Source organism: Bos grunniens, chromosome 5 (assembly GCF_055505025.1).
Source record: "Bos grunniens cultivar Pamir isolate PY7600 chromosome 5, Bosgru_T2T1.0, whole genome shotgun sequence".
In the NCBI taxonomy this organism is placed as follows: Eukaryota; Metazoa; Chordata; class Mammalia; order Artiodactyla; family Bovidae; genus Bos; species Bos grunniens.
This window is the reverse complement of record NC_141169.1, coordinates 79,401,902-79,418,542: the sequence shown is the minus strand read 5'-3', so window position 1 is coordinate 79,418,542 and position 16,641 is coordinate 79,401,902. Positions and strand designations below refer to the sequence as shown.

General features: G+C 42.2%; 2 protein-coding genes across 10 annotated transcripts in view; one reads left to right on the top strand and one right to left on the bottom strand.

Annotated features, from left to right (window-relative positions):
* Nucleotides 1–16,336, bottom strand: part of DENND5B (DENN domain containing 5B) — a 224,053-nt gene extending 207,717 nt beyond the window's left edge. For 8 of the 9 annotated variants that reach the window (XM_086401458.1, XM_086401461.1, XM_086401460.1 and 5 more), the window contains exon 1: nt 13,369–16,336. In XM_086401458.1, the coding sequence (XP_086257584.1) occupies nt 13,369–13,495 (127 nt within the window). In that variant the 5' untranslated portion in view covers nt 13,496–16,336. The remainder of the gene's footprint in view (nt 1–13,368) is intronic. The other variant, XM_086401467.1, reaches the window with a different exon arrangement.
* LOC147372501 (uncharacterized) lies at nt 12,683–13,320 on the top strand. Its single transcript, XM_086401468.1, is given in 5 exon segments — nt 12,683–12,741; nt 12,743–12,801; nt 12,804–12,892; nt 12,894–13,023; nt 13,026–13,320. Coding segments are annotated over 5 exon segments (534 nt in total). The 3' UTR covers nt 13,223–13,320.
* Nucleotides 16,337–16,641: the final 305 nt, after the last annotated feature.

Genomic DNA, 16,641 nt, shown 5'->3' with positions numbered 1-16,641 from the left:
CTAAAAAGCCAACAATGGAGAGCAAATAGTTGGGTCTCCCTTGGTTCCCTTAAGCTAGAAAACTTGAATTTTAAGTCTCTCTCTAAATACACACTGTTACTTTGTGACACTTTACTCTGAAGGGGGGGAAAAAAACATATTTAGTCATATACATATCCACAAAACTTTAAAGTTCCTATTAGAAAATATATAATACTTTGGACAGAAAAAAACAAACATTTTAAAGAAAAAATATTTACAAAAACTCATGCCCACAATTAAATCTGAATGTTCGCCTCAATTCTAAAAACACCTTTTAAGGAAGCTTTAAAGCTTTATGTTTCTGTATAACGAAACCTAAGTCTGGGTGGACTGGTGAAAAGCCCAAAGGCCCATAATCTCATCACAAAGCAACAGGGTCAAAAGGCAGAGGTCAGCGAACAGGGGAACAGGGTGCAAAACAGTTCCCACACTTGAGAGGAGCCTATATCTCATTATTTCAGAAGACATTAAAAAACTATTCAGTCACACACACTAAAATAATACAACCATTTCCTTTAAGTCCCAGAGCAAATCTGAATTTTATGAAAGTATTCCTTATTTTTAAGAGCAAGGAATTTAAGAAGTTACTTCTTTGCCCGACATTGAAAAAAACACCAATCCCTCACACTCACACACCCACGCTTCAGCTGCCCCTCAAAGACTGACTTTCAGATAAAAGCTGTCACCTGATCTATTCAACAGGGTTCACTGGGGCACAGAAATAAATACTAAATATGCATACATGTCAACAGATATTTCACAGCAAGGCTTCTACTCCCTAATGATTCAACAAAATATGTCTACTTCTTGACCTTATGGCCACATTCAGAAAAAGCAACATTTTTATTTCTGTTACAGGAGATTTCATTCCAGGGAAGAGTGAATATGACTGTTAGACTTTCAGCAGGTGTGACATTTGTACAGGAGACTCTGTAATGACTTCTCTCACACAAGTACTGTGGGGACTCCAGGATCTAGGGCATCTGTCTGGCTATCTCTGTACCATTTATCACTCTAACCACAAAACTGTATTCCACACAGAAGACAGGGTAACAGTACCGGATCAGCAGGATCAGGAAACGAAGATTTTGGAATAATAAGTACGGTTTTAACTTTTTGTTTTCTGTCACCTTCCACCCTCTATACACACACACTTTGCCTCTCTCCCCAGTGGCTCCTTCCACCAGGGACAAGACAGCTTCCCAGTGCTTCACAGTAAATGAGGCCTCTCAATCCTTCACTGTGAGGAACACGCAAGATTTTATATTCGAGCCCACACAGCTTTCAGGTATTTATTTAAAATAGAATTACAACAGGGCTACCAATGGAAAAATAAGCACTGCCAGACAGGAGTGAGAACAACTAAACAAAATAACCTATTTTGGCATAATCAAATCACCTCAATGGTACCAATGCTTTTGTTTTAATAAACTGTGACATTACAGTCATTGTTCTAATGAACAATGGCATGAAGCAAACAGTCAAGTACCAAAGCTCATTTCCGTGGAGCTGAGCCAGAATATTTTAAAATCTGGACAAAAGTTTATTTATTAAGAAAAAGAACATACTTGACATGATGGGGAAATATTTTTAAATAATTTATTATCTTGTTACCCCAGCCATTTAAATTTCCTTAAAAGTTAGGGTTAAACTTAAAGTGAAGAAAATTAACCAAGAAAGTAAAACAAAACGTGGTGCTAGAAGTGCATCACCCATAAACTTTAAACATATGTTGTTGTTCTTAGTCACTCGGTCGACACGACTCTTGCAACCCCATGGACTATCACCCACTGCCCTGTCCATGGGCTTTCCCAGGCAAGAATACTGGAGTGGGTTGCTGTTTCCTTCTCCAGGGGATCTTCCCAACCCAGGGATCAAACTCAACTACAGTCCTAAATTCCTACTGCCCAAACTACTCTTATTAAAGTCAATACCTTATTGTCATGGAATTACAGTTGATATGTTGGTGTTGAGTCATGACAGGGAGGACTTCCATGTCTGGGAATTGTATGAGATTATGGGATGATTATGAAACAATCATGTTTCATCTGCCTATAGGGAAACGATCTCTGTTATTTTAGTCCTGGGAGAAAAAATATATATATAATTTTAATATATAGAAAGAATATTGTTGATCTAGCAGACTGTCCCTGTTTTCCCAAAGGACTATGAGGGAAGAAAAAGGAGGGAAATGGAAAGGATACTAGAAACAGAAAGTATGAAACCTTTGAAAGGTATTCATATGAAAGTATGAATAACTGTGGGAAATAAGAACTCCTCCTGGGAATCCCCTGGCAGTCCAGTGGTTAGGACCTGGTGCTCTCACTGCTGGGCTGGAGTTCCATCCCTGGTCAGGGAATAAAGATCCCACAAGCCACAAAGTGCAGCCAAAAAAAATAAATAAATAATAATAAAAACTCCTCCTTGTTCTTCTAAGGATGAAGGTAACTAGATGATTCAATGAGACCTTAGAATTTCTTCCCTATGAGATTTTAATGACAATAAAAATTTTTGCCAAAAAAAGTCTTCTCCCTGTTATTACAGAAAAAAAGAACCAAAAGAGCAGGTTGTGGCTTCATGAGAACTAAAGTGAAAAAAAGGGTGATCTCTGAAGAAGAAATTAGGGAAAAAAAAGTACAAAAACCTAGCCTGTGAGCAAACTTGTGCCATGATGACTATCTGAAACTTAATTTAGATACCAGTTCTATATGATATTTCTTCAAACTATAGAATACTTTTCTGTGTTAAATAAATGACAGTAGGAGTGTCTTGTACTAGAAGAGGAAGACAAAGAAGGCAAGAAAACAAGATCTTCATAGCAGAAACCTGGATTCTTTCAGCCAGAGCACCAGAAAATTACGCAAGACAGATGGATTTACATCATAAGGCCTCTGAGATATAGAAGAAAAAAAAAAAATTTTAAATATCTCTAAACTGGGTTTCATATTTAAAACCTACTGCTGATAAGTTGCTTCAGTCGTGTCTGACTTTGTGCAACCCCATAGACGGCAGCCCACCAGGCTTCCCCGTCCCTGGGACTCTCCAGGCAAGAACACAGGAGCGGGTTGCCATTTCCTTCTCCAATGCATGAAAGTGAAAAGTGAAAGTGAAGCCGCTCAGTCGTGTCCAACTCTTCGCGACCCCATGGACTGCAGCCCACCACACTCCTCCATCCATGGGATTTTCCAGGCAAGAGTACTGGAGTGGGGTGCCATCGCCTTCTCCATTTAAAACCTAGAGGTCTACAAGCTGTATTTAAGGGTTCAGCCTACTAGTCCACAGCAGGGTTGAACTTAAAAAATTCTACAACTCTAAAATTATAATTCTACCTCATATTTTTATCCTATAGTTTAGAAAGCTCTTTGGCAAAACACTGTCACATTTCATAATTGAGAAAAGTATCAAGAAACAATCTAGATCAGCATGAAGAGTTCAAAAACATACTCCTATACATGCCCTTGAACTATGAATAATTTTTTAAAAAAAATCTACAGGGAAGGGAAGCAAACAGACTACTTTTGCAATGGTATTCCTAATAGAATAGAAATATATGGAAACTATTCACTGCTCATGAATAACCAGCTTGGTGGTAGCATTAACAAGACAGATTTCCCATCCTGTGTGGGGCTATTCACAATTGCTGGTATAGTGCATGTAACGCCAACTTTCTCTTCCACCACTTAATAAAAGCACATAGGAATGGAAGTGAGAATGACATCCTTAGAGGGCAGATATTGAATTAATTCCACTTATTTAAAAATACCACTTAAAATCTCAGTATTTCACCTATTTTTTATTAATTTTTGGCTATGCTGGGCCTTCATTGCTGTCAGTAGGCTTTCTCTAGTTGCAGCAAGCAGGGGTTACTCTGTTTCATGCGAGAGCATCTCACTACCGTGGCTTCTCTTGTTGCGAAGCTCTGGCTCTAGGCTACGTGCTCAGTAGTTGCGGCACATGGGCTTAGCTGATCCACGGCACATGAAATCTTCCTGGACTAGGGATCGAATCTGTATCCCCTGCATTGGCAGGCAGATTCTTAATCAATGGACCACCAGAAAGTCCTCAACTATTATTAATAATTAATTGTGACCCAGTTCACAGCCGCCAGGCCTGGAAATATGTCACCACCCACCAGCTGAGGACAGCTGGTCTGGAGGACTTGGAGGGGCAGCAGGGCACAGTGGAAGAGGGCCACCAGGATGCAATTCCAGCTTTGGCCTTTACTGTCTGTGACTCTGGGCAGCAACTCAGCAAACCTCAGCCTCCTCACCTATAAAGTGATGATAGTAATACATTCAAGTTATTGTGGGGATTCAAAATAATGTTTATAAATCATCAACCACAGTTCATGGCCCAATAAACATTAACTATTTTCACAACTTCATTATATAAAGGGGATTTCCTGGAGATACTTCTGACATAATAGTGCTAGCATGTATCTTTGAAAGTCATTTTAAAAAAGCAAACTTAACTTTCTACATTTCAAACTTAACTTTCTACACCAGTGATGTATAAAAATTTATGAAAGGAAAATAAAAGGCACTAACTTAAGAAATCCATTAATTAAAATAGTTACAATATTTAATTCAGAATACAGTTAGTAAAAATCATGGATTCTTGGGAAAGGTGCAGGAATGAACTGTTTCATATTATTCTAGCCTCATGATGTGCTGTCTCAGCAGTACATAAAACATTTCCATTTTTATTCCTAGAACTCTCAGTTCTTATCTCCTTACACTAAAACAGCTATCGTTGCATTCTGTTTGAAAAGTAGTGTAGAAAAGTGGCTGTTTGAAAAGTAGCCTCATACTGAAAATTTCTGGAATCTCTGGCTAAGAGGTTATTAAATCTTAAAAAGTCAAGTCTCAGGCATAAGAGAACATTACATAAGGTATGATAAAGACAAAATATAAATGGGGAAAAATTACAAAGGATTAAACTTTATAGAAAAAGAGAACTGTCCTGGCTGACCAGGCCCAAAACCGATGTGGATGTCCACAAAGAAGGAAATGGAACGCAATAGCTTCCACAATAGCTTTCCACAAAGCTGACATAAACCTTTTAAAAGATTAATCATTCTTCTACTCTCTTGCTTTTTTATCAATTTCAAATTTCCAATTAAAAAAAAAAACAACAAAAAACGCTAGTCCACTTTAGAGGTTAAAAAATCCACAAATAAACCAAACATACTAACTTTTATTGTTGGTAACAAAAATAAAAGTTCTATATTTATCCATCTCAAGTGATTTCATTTATTTATTCAAACAATCTACTCACTGGGTGAAAGTGAAAGCAAAAGTTGCTCAGTCATGTCTGACTCTTTGCGACCCCACGGACTAAACCATCCATGGAATTCTCTAGGCCAGAATACTGGAGTGGGTAGCCTTTCCCTTCTCCAGGGGGATCTTCCCAACCCAGGGACCGAACCCAGGTTCCCCGTATTACAGATGGATTCTTTACCAGCTGAGCCACAAGGGAAGCCCAAGAATACTGGAGTGGGTAGCCTATCCCTTCTCCAGGGGATCTTCCTGACCCAGGAATCAAACCAGGGTCTCCTGCATTGCAGGTGGATTCTTTACCAACTAAGCTATCAGGAAAGCCTATCTCAAGGGATTTCATTCATTTATTCAAACAATCTAGTCACTGGATATACAAAACTAAACTAGAGAGACATGGTCCTGCCCTCCAGGAGCTAACAATCGACAATCGAATGGGAAATATTGACATGCCAAGTACAATATACCTGGAAATAAATAATGTGGAAATAAAGCAGGGAGACTGCAAGGGTTGGGCAGGGAGAGAGAGGAAGGACACAACTTTATATAGGATGGTCTGGGAAGGCTACTCTGAGAAGGCAACACTTGTGCAAAAACTTGAACAGAAAGAAGCCAATCTTGCAAAGATGTAGGGCTACACTGTGCAAAGGGTGGCTACCTGACACATGTGGTTACTGAACACTTGAAACATGACTACCAAACACTCAAAATGTGGCTAGTCCAATTGAGATATGCTGTAAGCATAAAATACACACCGGATTTTGAAGATTTTGTAAGAATAAAAGAATGTGAAATATCTCACGAATAATTTTTATGTTGATTATATGTTGAAATAATCTCCTAGATATATAAATAAAATATATCATTAAAATTAATATCACCTGTTTCTATTTACTTTTCTAAATGTGGCTCGAAATTTTAAAACTATAAACATGTCTCACATTATATTAATAATTATAATGGACCATGGTGGTCTAGGGGAAGAGGTTCTAGGGAGAGAACAGAAGATAAACAGGTCATGAGATAAGAAGCTTGCCCTGTTTAAGAACCTTTAAGAAAACCAATGTAACAGGAAAGACTGTTCCAATCAGAAAAGGTTGGAAATACAGGCAGAGAGCACATTATGAAGGGCTCTGCCAACAAAGGTGAACAGACTGAAAATCTGTGTCCCACCCCCCTAATTCCTATGTTGAAATTTAATCCCTCATGTGATGATATTTGGAGCTTGGGCCTTTGGGATGTGCTTAGGTCACGAGGGTGGAGCCCTCGTGAATGGAATTTATACATAATCCTTATAAGAGAGATCTCAGACACACCCTCACCTCTTTCAATACAAGACAGTCATCTAGGAATCAGCAAGTAGGACCTCACCAGCACTTCATCTACCAGCACCTTCATCTCGACTTCCCAACCTCTAGAACTGTGAGGAATAAATTTCTCTTGTTTATAAGCAACCCAGTATATGGTATTCTTTTATAGTAGCCTGAATAAACTAAGATACCAATAAAGAATCTGAATCTTGATCTGAATACAAAGACAGTTACTGAAGAATTTTAAGTGGAAAAAATTATTCTAAGATCCCACTGGCTATTTTGTGGAGAACTGGCAGTATCAACTACACCGCTAGAGTACAGACTTCTAGAGATTACTTAACATGGTCATTTCAAACAGAGATCTCTGGATTTCTAAGAGTCCATGCAGATAACAACTGAGCGCGCATGAACATTTCAAAACGCTTATTAAAAAACTGCACGGCACAGACTAACTTATTTTTTTCCATTCCTTGTGGCTGAGATTATAATTACTCATCAATCCTCATGTAGAAATATGGGGTATATTCAGTCTTCATGTTCTATGTCATTTAGGATTAATCTTTTAAAAAACTGATACAGTTAGTTTTTCATTCAAAAACAATTTCCAACCCATAAGGAGAGGAGTGGTAAATTCAGAAACCAAGCACCTCATTCAACCCCATCAATACATATAAAAACACTTGAGACCCAGAGCTGTCCTAAATAACAGATCCAGGACCGGATTCTCAGCTTCTGATTGTGCATACAGCTTTAACAATTGTACTGACAGCCACACCAGCCAAGGTTTCACAAGCAAGCAACATTCCTTTTAAAAACTATAAACTTATCTAAGGACAGGTAATTTATGCCAAGAAAAGAGAGGTATAAAACCCAATAAGAAGAACAAAAGGATTAACATTTTTTGGAAGTAGTGTTTTTATTTGTGCAGTAAATATCTTATACTTCCATTATATCTAACATTCATTAATAAGAACAGGTATAGTATCAAATATATACTCTTCTTTTTTTAATTTTTGTTTTGATAAACTCAGTTTCCTCATCTGTAAAATAGAGAAAATAGTGCCATCTCCTAAGGTTGTTGTCAGGATAAAATGAGGTAATAGTTATGAAGCATTTAGCTAGTGCTTGGCATGCAGAAAGTTATTTTATTATTGCTATTTTATTGTAGATTCTTTCAAAACAGTGACTGTCACCTATATACTCCTCAGCCTGGCACACTATAAGCATTTAACACTGAATAATTAATCCAAAGCCTAATCAAAACTGTTAAGGATTTGGACATACGGCACTTGTTTCCTAAAGTACCTATTTTTTAAAATTGAAGTATAGTTGACTGAAGTCCCTTATGTAGGAACTGCCTCTACCCTCTAACAAATCATAGAAGAAAATGTTTTCTTCCATATGGAGTTCAATAGAAATTATGACTAACAATGCATTATATTCTAGACATTTACTTCTATTACTCCAAGAGTGTCTGTGACCAGAAGTGGAAATGCAAATCAAAGAATATACTCAGAAATGTCAGGACAGTCTGTCTCAACTCCTCCGCACTGGATATATGTACCTGCCCTCCTCCAGCCTCCTTTTTATCTTCTCATCCCCTTTCTTCCCCTTTCTGTTACTATTTCTCCTCCAAAGACACTTATGTTCCTCCCTCCTCCCCTCTTTCCTAACTATCTCATCTTTGCTCTTCTGAGCTCCTATGCTGGTATGTCCTGCATGAACCAGTGCAGGAGATGCCTGAGCCCTAGGACTTAGTTGCCCTCACTGTTGGGACAATTTCACTGTAAAGAATTTTATTCCAAGTGGATTTTTAAAACCAAGTATCACTATACCACAGCAATTAGACCTTGACTCTTCTTTGGCCCCATTCAAACGGAAGTTGATCCTTGTATTATTCCTTCTCCAGCACCCCAGTTACCAGGGCAGACCTTGCAAACTCCCACACATAATCTACTGTGGACCAAGGATGTCAGCAAAGTTAACAATTCAGGCAGTACCAATTGTGGTCAGATCAGGGAAGCTCCTATCCCATCCACCTCTGTACACCTGGCCATGGTTTTTAAAAGACTTTAGCACAGCCTTGACCATGACATTCAGTCTGGATCGAGAGTAATCCTGAAATGCTTGCTGAACTCACGTTAAGCTCGTCTTTTTTTGAGTTTAAATAACTATGCAGCTTTGTGCATTACAACAACCAAGCTTGGAATTCCCTGGTGGTCCAGTGGTTAAGGACTTGCTGCTCTCACTGCTGGAGTCCTGGTTTCAGTTCCTGGTTGAGGAAGCTGAATGGCACGGCCGAAAAAAAAAAGAACCACCAGGCTTTAGTCTGGTGCCTGCTCTGATCAAATGGGATCTCTGAGATCTTAAACTCTCAGTCTTCGTTTCTCCACTCTAAATGATGTCTAAGGTCCCTTCCAGTACTACTGCAGCATGATACTGTCAGTTTTAACAAAATTTTATATCTGAATTCAGAACATGGTCTCCACTGCCTCTAAGCTCTAAACCACAGCCAAGACACCAAGGCTAAAAATAAACAGCTGGAGGCACCAAGGAAGATCTTGAAACAAAGCAGGGATCTCATCCATCAGACTTCCATATCTATCAGCATTCCTGAATCCAAGCTACCATGGAAAAGCTTTAAGAATATTCTGGTCACCACACAATTTGCAGACTCATTTGTAAACTTTATATTCACTTATTAAACACTATGTACAAGGTACTATGAAAGAGAGCAACAAAGACGCTTCTTTCCCTCTTAGGGGAAGGAATATTTGGGGGCTTGCATATTTACGTTACTTGAATAAAGGTCTAATTATATCCTTCATTTTTCTACTGCCTAAAAGATCTGTTGCTGTAAATCAAGCCACATAAATTCCTACAGCTTGGTCTTAGAGGAAATGAGAGACATAATGGAAAATTTCAAAATGATACCTACTTCCCTTCACATCAACTAATTCCAGTGACTTCTATTTACACCTCCTTTCTTCTTTATGCAATAGTCAGTCTGAAACATCTTATCTTTAACATTAAAGGAAATTTAAATATTTATGCTTTAACATTTAAGGGACATATTTGTTTATGGATCAAATACATCTTGAAAATACACAGTGAGTAGGAGAAGCACAACAGCTAAGACATGGCAGAGAAGAACAACAGGCAATACTGCTGTGCGTGCATGCGTGCTAAGTCACTTGGTTGTGTCTGATTTTTTACGACCCTATGGACTGTAGCCCGCCAGGGTCCTCTGTCCATGGGATTCTCCAGGCAAGTATACTAGAGTGTGTTGCCATGCCCTCCTCCAGAGGATCTTCCTGACCCAGGGATCGAACCCACATCTCTTATGTCTCCTGTACTGGCACATGGGTTCCTTACCACTAGCACCACCTGGGAAGCCCAATACTGCTGTATCAGTATACATAGAGAGAGAGACACTTCCATAAAATCTCTAGGACCTCCATATTTTAAATTTATATATGTTCAAATTACTTTCAGTTGTTAAAAGACCTATATGCGATGAAAGACGTCTTCTCCATTGTTGGTAAAGCAAAGCTTTACCGAAGGAGTGTCTAAAAGCAAGGTAAAGCCCAGATCACTTTATTACAAGATCTCATTTCTCATAAGATCTCAGTCTATTTAACTGTTACTTCATCATATGGTTCGTGTCCTTCATTTGATAACAATGACCCACCACCTGCAAAGTGTAAGTTCTAGGAATATGTATATGTTAAGAACAAGTCTATAAAGCAACTGGTTTATGTTTAACAGAAGTCAATTAAGATCTTCTACAGGTGGGGTGACAACTTGCTAAGAAACAGTAGGATAAAAATAGATTAGTTCCAGAAAAGTAAAATAGAAACCTAACTATCATTAACTCTGAAATTAATGCAGCAAAACAGAAACAACCTTGTGACTAATTTGCTTAACTCACCAGCCTTGTTTCCTGATCCCTAAATGTAGCTCTGTGGAAAAAGTTAAGAAGTTGGTAGTTGGGTTCATGATACTACATTCTCTTGTTTTCCTCTTGTCACACTAGCCGCATTTCTTAAACTCCTTGGTTGTTTCCACCTCATCTTTCTCCCCTCAGAATGTTGCAATATCCCCAGGACTCAATCCTCAAACCTCTTCTCTTTTCTATCTACATCCACTCCCTGGGTGACACCTAACTTCAAGGCTTTCAACTTACACCTAAAAATAAAGTTAGGGGCCCTGACAGATGTCTTGCCTACTTGGTATTTCTATCTGAATGTCTAATGGGCACCTCAAATTTAGTATGCCCAAAGCTAAACTAATCTTCTCCAGCCAGCTTCTCCATCAGTCTTCCAATTTCAGTAAACAGGTGCTTGTAATTGTTTAGAGAGAAAATCTTGGGAGTCCTTTCTTTTTTATCATTTTCTTTTATTATGAATACCATACTCAATTCATCACCAAGTTCTGCTGGCTCTACCTTCAAAATATACTCAGCTTCTAACCACATAACCTGATCCAACCCCCAACAACTTTTGCCTCAAAGAGTGAAAAAGAGCCTCCTAACTGGTCTGCCTCTATCTTGCCCTTGATATAGTCTAGTCAACATGGCAGCCATAGCCAACTTTTTAGAAGGTAGATCATATCTCATTACATTGCTCAAAGCCTAGTGATATGGTTTCCCATCTATAAGTCTAACAGTCTATGAAGCCCTACTTCTTCTCAATGATGACAGCTACTACTCTCCTTCTTACTCAGTATTGGCCTCCTTGCTGTTACCACAAAACTAGGAACTCTTCCACCTCAGGTCTTTGCACATGCTGTCTCCTCTGCCTACAATGCTGTACCCTGGGACAACACACATGGCCAGCTTCCTCTCCTCCTTGAGGGTTCTTTTCAAACATTACCTTATCAGCAAGGCCTTCCCTAACCATCTTATTTAAAATCAATCCAACCCTACAAATTCCATCATTCTGTTGGCACTGCCCTACTCTCATCTCCCAGATGTATTTTTCCTCACAGCACTTAATAACCTCTGACAAAACTACATATGTTTATTATTTCTTTACACTATAATGTAAGCTCTATGATGGCAGTGATTTTTTTGACTGCTTTGATTACAGCTGAGCCCAGTGCCTAGAACACAATCTACACCTAAAGGCTTTCAAAACTACTTACTGAATGAATGCATTAAAATGTTTTTTTCCTGTTTTGTTAAAGCCATTTGCACTATGCCCAAAGAGACTCAGGTGACACTTAAAGGTGTTCTTCTAGCTTTACTAGGCATACAGACTTGATGAAGAAAAAAATACAGGCTTTTTCCAGTCATCAGTAGCCACTGACGGAAGGTCTCCAAGTGACTCAGTGTCATAAATGTTTAGGGAAATGTTTAGGGGGAAAGGGATTCTAGAAATCTAAAATAACCCTTCACCAATCCTGAAAGAGGAATCTCTCCAAACATTTCTTTTTTCTAACTCCGTAACCCTTAACAAAGCCATTCCTAATACGTACATGAAGAAAGGACAGGAATATATAATTACACATAGCCTGGTACTCATCTCTCTTTTCATATAAAAATTTTAAGTAAAATTATTCATAGCTTTTGTTGAAAAGGTTTTGCTGTGAAACTGACTTAAGATATTCATTTAGCCAAGAGCTGAGTTGATGGGTATTGTTCTAAAGGCTGAACAGTTCTGTTTACTACTGTTTATTATTTAATACATTCTTCACAGTTACTCCCTCCCCGCCAAAAAAGGAAAAGAAACACACACACACTGGTGCAATCAAGAATGCTATGTCCAAAAAAGCTGTTCTGAAAGGCTATGACCTAAGTGTCTAACACTGACACAGATAAAGTTCAAGCGGTAGATGTCACTTGTCTCACACGTACAAAAAAAAAAAAAAAAATCGAGATTCAGAACCCAAGAAGGCAAGCAGAAACAGGCGTGAAAAATGAAATCAGTCGTTTCTCCCCAGGCTCCTCCTGACACTGCGCACACACCCCTGCCCCCTCCACCACCAGCCTTTAACAGCCCCCTTTCCAGCGGCTGCTCCCCAGCTCAGCCCCGCACTGCGCCATCAAATAATGAGTCAAGAGGACGCACGATGCCCCTCCGGGAAAACCCAGGCAGCAACACTCGGTGCACCCAACTGAGTGGAAATGTCTAACTACTTAAACTCAGAACCCTATAGGCGGTATCAACAAAGCATCGTCCTAAGTCCCCAGGTTCAAAGATCTTCGCCAGCCCCCGCGATACTGCCAAATCGACAGGATTCCAAAAGGTGACTCCACCTTCAGCGCAGAACCCGAGGCCGGAGGCGGCGCAGACCGCGAACACTCAAGGATGAAGTCCACTCAGCCTCCCGCCCGGCGCTCGCCCCGCGGGCCGCCGCCGCCTGGGTGGACTCCCGCCCCGCGGCCCCGCGGCCTCCGACGCCCCCTCCCCGAAGGGTCGGGGCGCCGCGTCACGTGCAGAGGCTAAAACTTCGAGGTCCGGGCTGAGGGTGGGGGGCGGGAGCACAGCGAGGCCGGGAGTTAACGCGCCCGGTGACTCACCGGCCGCCTCCGCCGGCAGCTGCGGGCGAGGAGGCCGGCTTGCGGGCGCCCGCGGGCTCAGCAGAGCACCCTGCACGCGGAATAAATAACAATGTCATTAAATCGCTGCCCGAGAGCCTGGCCGGCCAGCGAGCGAGCGCCGCCGGGAACTGACTTTGTCTGGAGCCGGCACCCCGCCTCCCGCGCGTCCCCCGCGTCCCTGAGGGGACCCCGCGCTGCCGCAGCCCGGCCTTACCCGCCAGCTCGTCCGGCTCCAGCCCGCTGTCCGCGTCGATCCCGCACAGCACGAAGTAGTGCGCAAAGCGGCAGGCGGCCGGGGAGGAGCCCGAGGCCGGGCCGGGCGCCGCGCCGCTCCCGCTCATCCCGGCCGCGCTGCTCCTGTCGCCGCCGTCGCCTGAGAGGACTCGCTGCCGAGGCTGCCGCTCGGGCTTCGGTCTCCGCGCGCCCGCCCTAGGGCGATCCGGGCGAGCCCATGGCCGCGCAGCCGCCGCTCGTTAGCGCAGCCTCGCTCCTCGCTCGGCGCCGGGGAAGCGGCCTCGAGCTCGTGCCCGGTCGGTCCCGCTCCCGGTGCCCGGCGGGGGAGGGGCACGCGGGGGGAGTGTCGCCGTGAGAGGCCCGCGTCGCCGCAGCTGCGCTCGCGAGCTGGGAGCCTCGCCGTCTGGCGCCCGCCGGTCAGCTGAGCGGCGCTCTGGCGGTGGGAGCGCGGGGAGGGCGGGGGCGCGGAGGGGAGGGCGCGCTCGCGAGGGGCGGGAGCGCGCGTCCCGGCAGTACGTGCGCGCGCGTCCAGCGGGCTCGGAAGGGAGCGCCGGATGCTGGCGGGATTCGTGCCAGCCTGGCGGCCGGGGCTGAGGCGCAAGGGCGACCCCACACACGCGCCTCCGGCTGCCAACAAGAGGCAAAGCCGCAGAGGGGATGCTTCCTATCCTGAATTTTTAAAAAAGAAATGCAGCTTGGGGAAAGGTTAACGGCTGCTCCGAAATCATTTCCCACAACGATCTGGACCATCAACATATTTTAAACTGACAAGTGCGGATGTCCATCTTATTTTAAGATCATAGTCCTTGAATCCTTCCACCAGCGGTCAACCCCGCTCACAAGCCATCCTTCCTCACCGAATTGGTGCCTACTCAATGGCACAAAGAAAACAGAAAACCCACTCAATATCCACAAAGCTTTAAGACCTACAATGACCACAATTACCAACTTCCCCTAGCCGACCCATTCCGTAATTTATCCTGACATTTTCCAGGTCAGTGTAATGTAGTCAAGGCGCTCCAGTTCCCCAGCTCTGTACTCATTTGAACTTATCTGCTCTTCCAGCAGGTACAATCGGCGGCTGATAAGGCAAAAGGAATTAAACCCTGAACTCTTCTCTTCACAAGGCTATGGCTTTCTTACCCTGCTCTTTCCTCTGACTTACCACTCTTCACAACGACATCACAGATCTACTCTTTATCCCTTGAAAAGTGACAACTAAATCCATACTATCTCCACATGGTCATCCCTTCCACACCACTTTGGCACTCTTTTTTAGGGATTTGGGTATAAGGTACGGGGTTGGGGGGGGGGGGAGCATGTGGGTGTGCATGGTGACATTTCCGGTAGACACTCTAGCAGATATTCCAGGGAGGTGGACTGAGATACCGAAGCTCAATTATTTGACTGGAAAATGTTCTCTGAAAGATATGTATGGAAGTTCAGTGGGCTTCCCAGGTGGTGCTAGTGGTAAAGAGCCCACCAGCCAATGTAGGAGACTAAGGGACAAGGGTTTGATCCCTGAGTCTGGAGATCCCCTGGGGAAGGGCACAGCAACCCACTCTGTAGCCTTGCCTGGAGAATCCCATGGACAGAGGAGCCTGGCGGGCTACAGTTCATCAGGTTGCAAAGAGTTGGAGTCTACTGAGCGACTGAACACTCACTCACTCTGGTGGCTCAGTGGTAAAGAACCTGCCTGCCAGTGCAGGAGACCCCAGAGACAAAAGCTCCATCCCTGGGTTGGGAAGATCCCTCACAGAAGGAAATAGCAACCCACTCCAGTATTCTTGCCTGGAAAATCTCATGGAAGAGCCTGATGTCCTGCGGTCCATGGAGCACACACACACATACCATCATGTACTGTGGCTTGTACCCTCACTTTTTCCTCGGGTTTGAAGAGTAAGAAGAAGAAAAAAATCAGAATGAGCCACAGCCTGGGTAATGCACCTTTAGCTCCTACTGCACCCTTCACTTTTCCTTCAAAACACTTTCAATGACCTTTTCTATGTCTGTCTGCTCAACTGGATTGTAAGCTCCACAGAGCAGGAGTCAGGATCCTGCTAGGTTCAGCCTGTTTCTACTTTTAGTGTCTAGCAGAACTCTGGTCCACCTAGCCCCTCAATTCATGTTTATTAAATGAATGAAAGAAGGGTGGTTATCTCGGTAGTAACAAGTTGTTGATGCTACTAGGAAAATACAGAAACTCTATCTGTGACATATTTATGAACATATGCTTATTTGCTATTATGAAATGATTGCTTTTTCTCATATAGACAGAACTGAAATATGTAAAACAATTCATTAATGAGGGGAGGATGTGTATGTTTCTCCTATCTTTGCGGTAGATCCTTACAGAATGTTTGTTTGATTCTAGATTAATAGAGGACAATAGAAAACTAATTCACTGTTTGAACTAGCCAAGGGATATGGTACTTTTGTTGATTTGAAAAGTAACTGACTTAAAAAAAATTTTTATTTGGCTGTGCTGGATCTTAGTTGTGCTATGTGGGATCTTTTAGTTGTGGCTAAAATCTTCCCTAAAGCTTTCAATAGAATTATCACACGTTACAAGGTTAAAACTCTAATTTGAAAATACCTGGGTATGTTCCTAATTATCACTTCAGAGCAACACTGTGGTATATTCTGCATTAACTGCAATAAAGCAAAGTTGAAAGAATAACCAAGAGAGACTTCCCTAGTGGTACAGTATTTAAGAGTCCGCTGTGCAATGCGGAGGAAGCGGGTTCAAGTCCTGGTCAGGGAAGTAGGATCCCACATGCCTTGGAGCACCTAAGCCTGTGTGCCACAGCTAGAGAGTCTAAGACAACAGAAGATCCTGCATGATGAAGACCTCAGCAAAAAAAAAAAAAAAAAAAAGAATTAACTATACATCAATGCACATATGTTTTGCTCTAAAATGATGACTCAGAAATAAATTAGCTAAGTGAATAAAATGACTTAAATCTTTTTTTAAAAGGACATTTTTATTTATTTATTATTATTATTTTGTACTTTACAATATTGTATTGGTTTTGCCATACATTGACATGAATCTGCCACCGGAGTACATGTGTTCCCTATCCTGAACCCCCTTCCCACCTCCCTCCCCAACCCATCCCTCTGGGTCATCCCAGTGCACCAGCCCCAAGCACCCTGTATCATGCATCAAACCTGGACTGGTGATTCGTTTCACATGTGATAATTTACATGTTTCAATGCCATTCTCCTGTATCATCCTGCCCTTGCCCTCTCC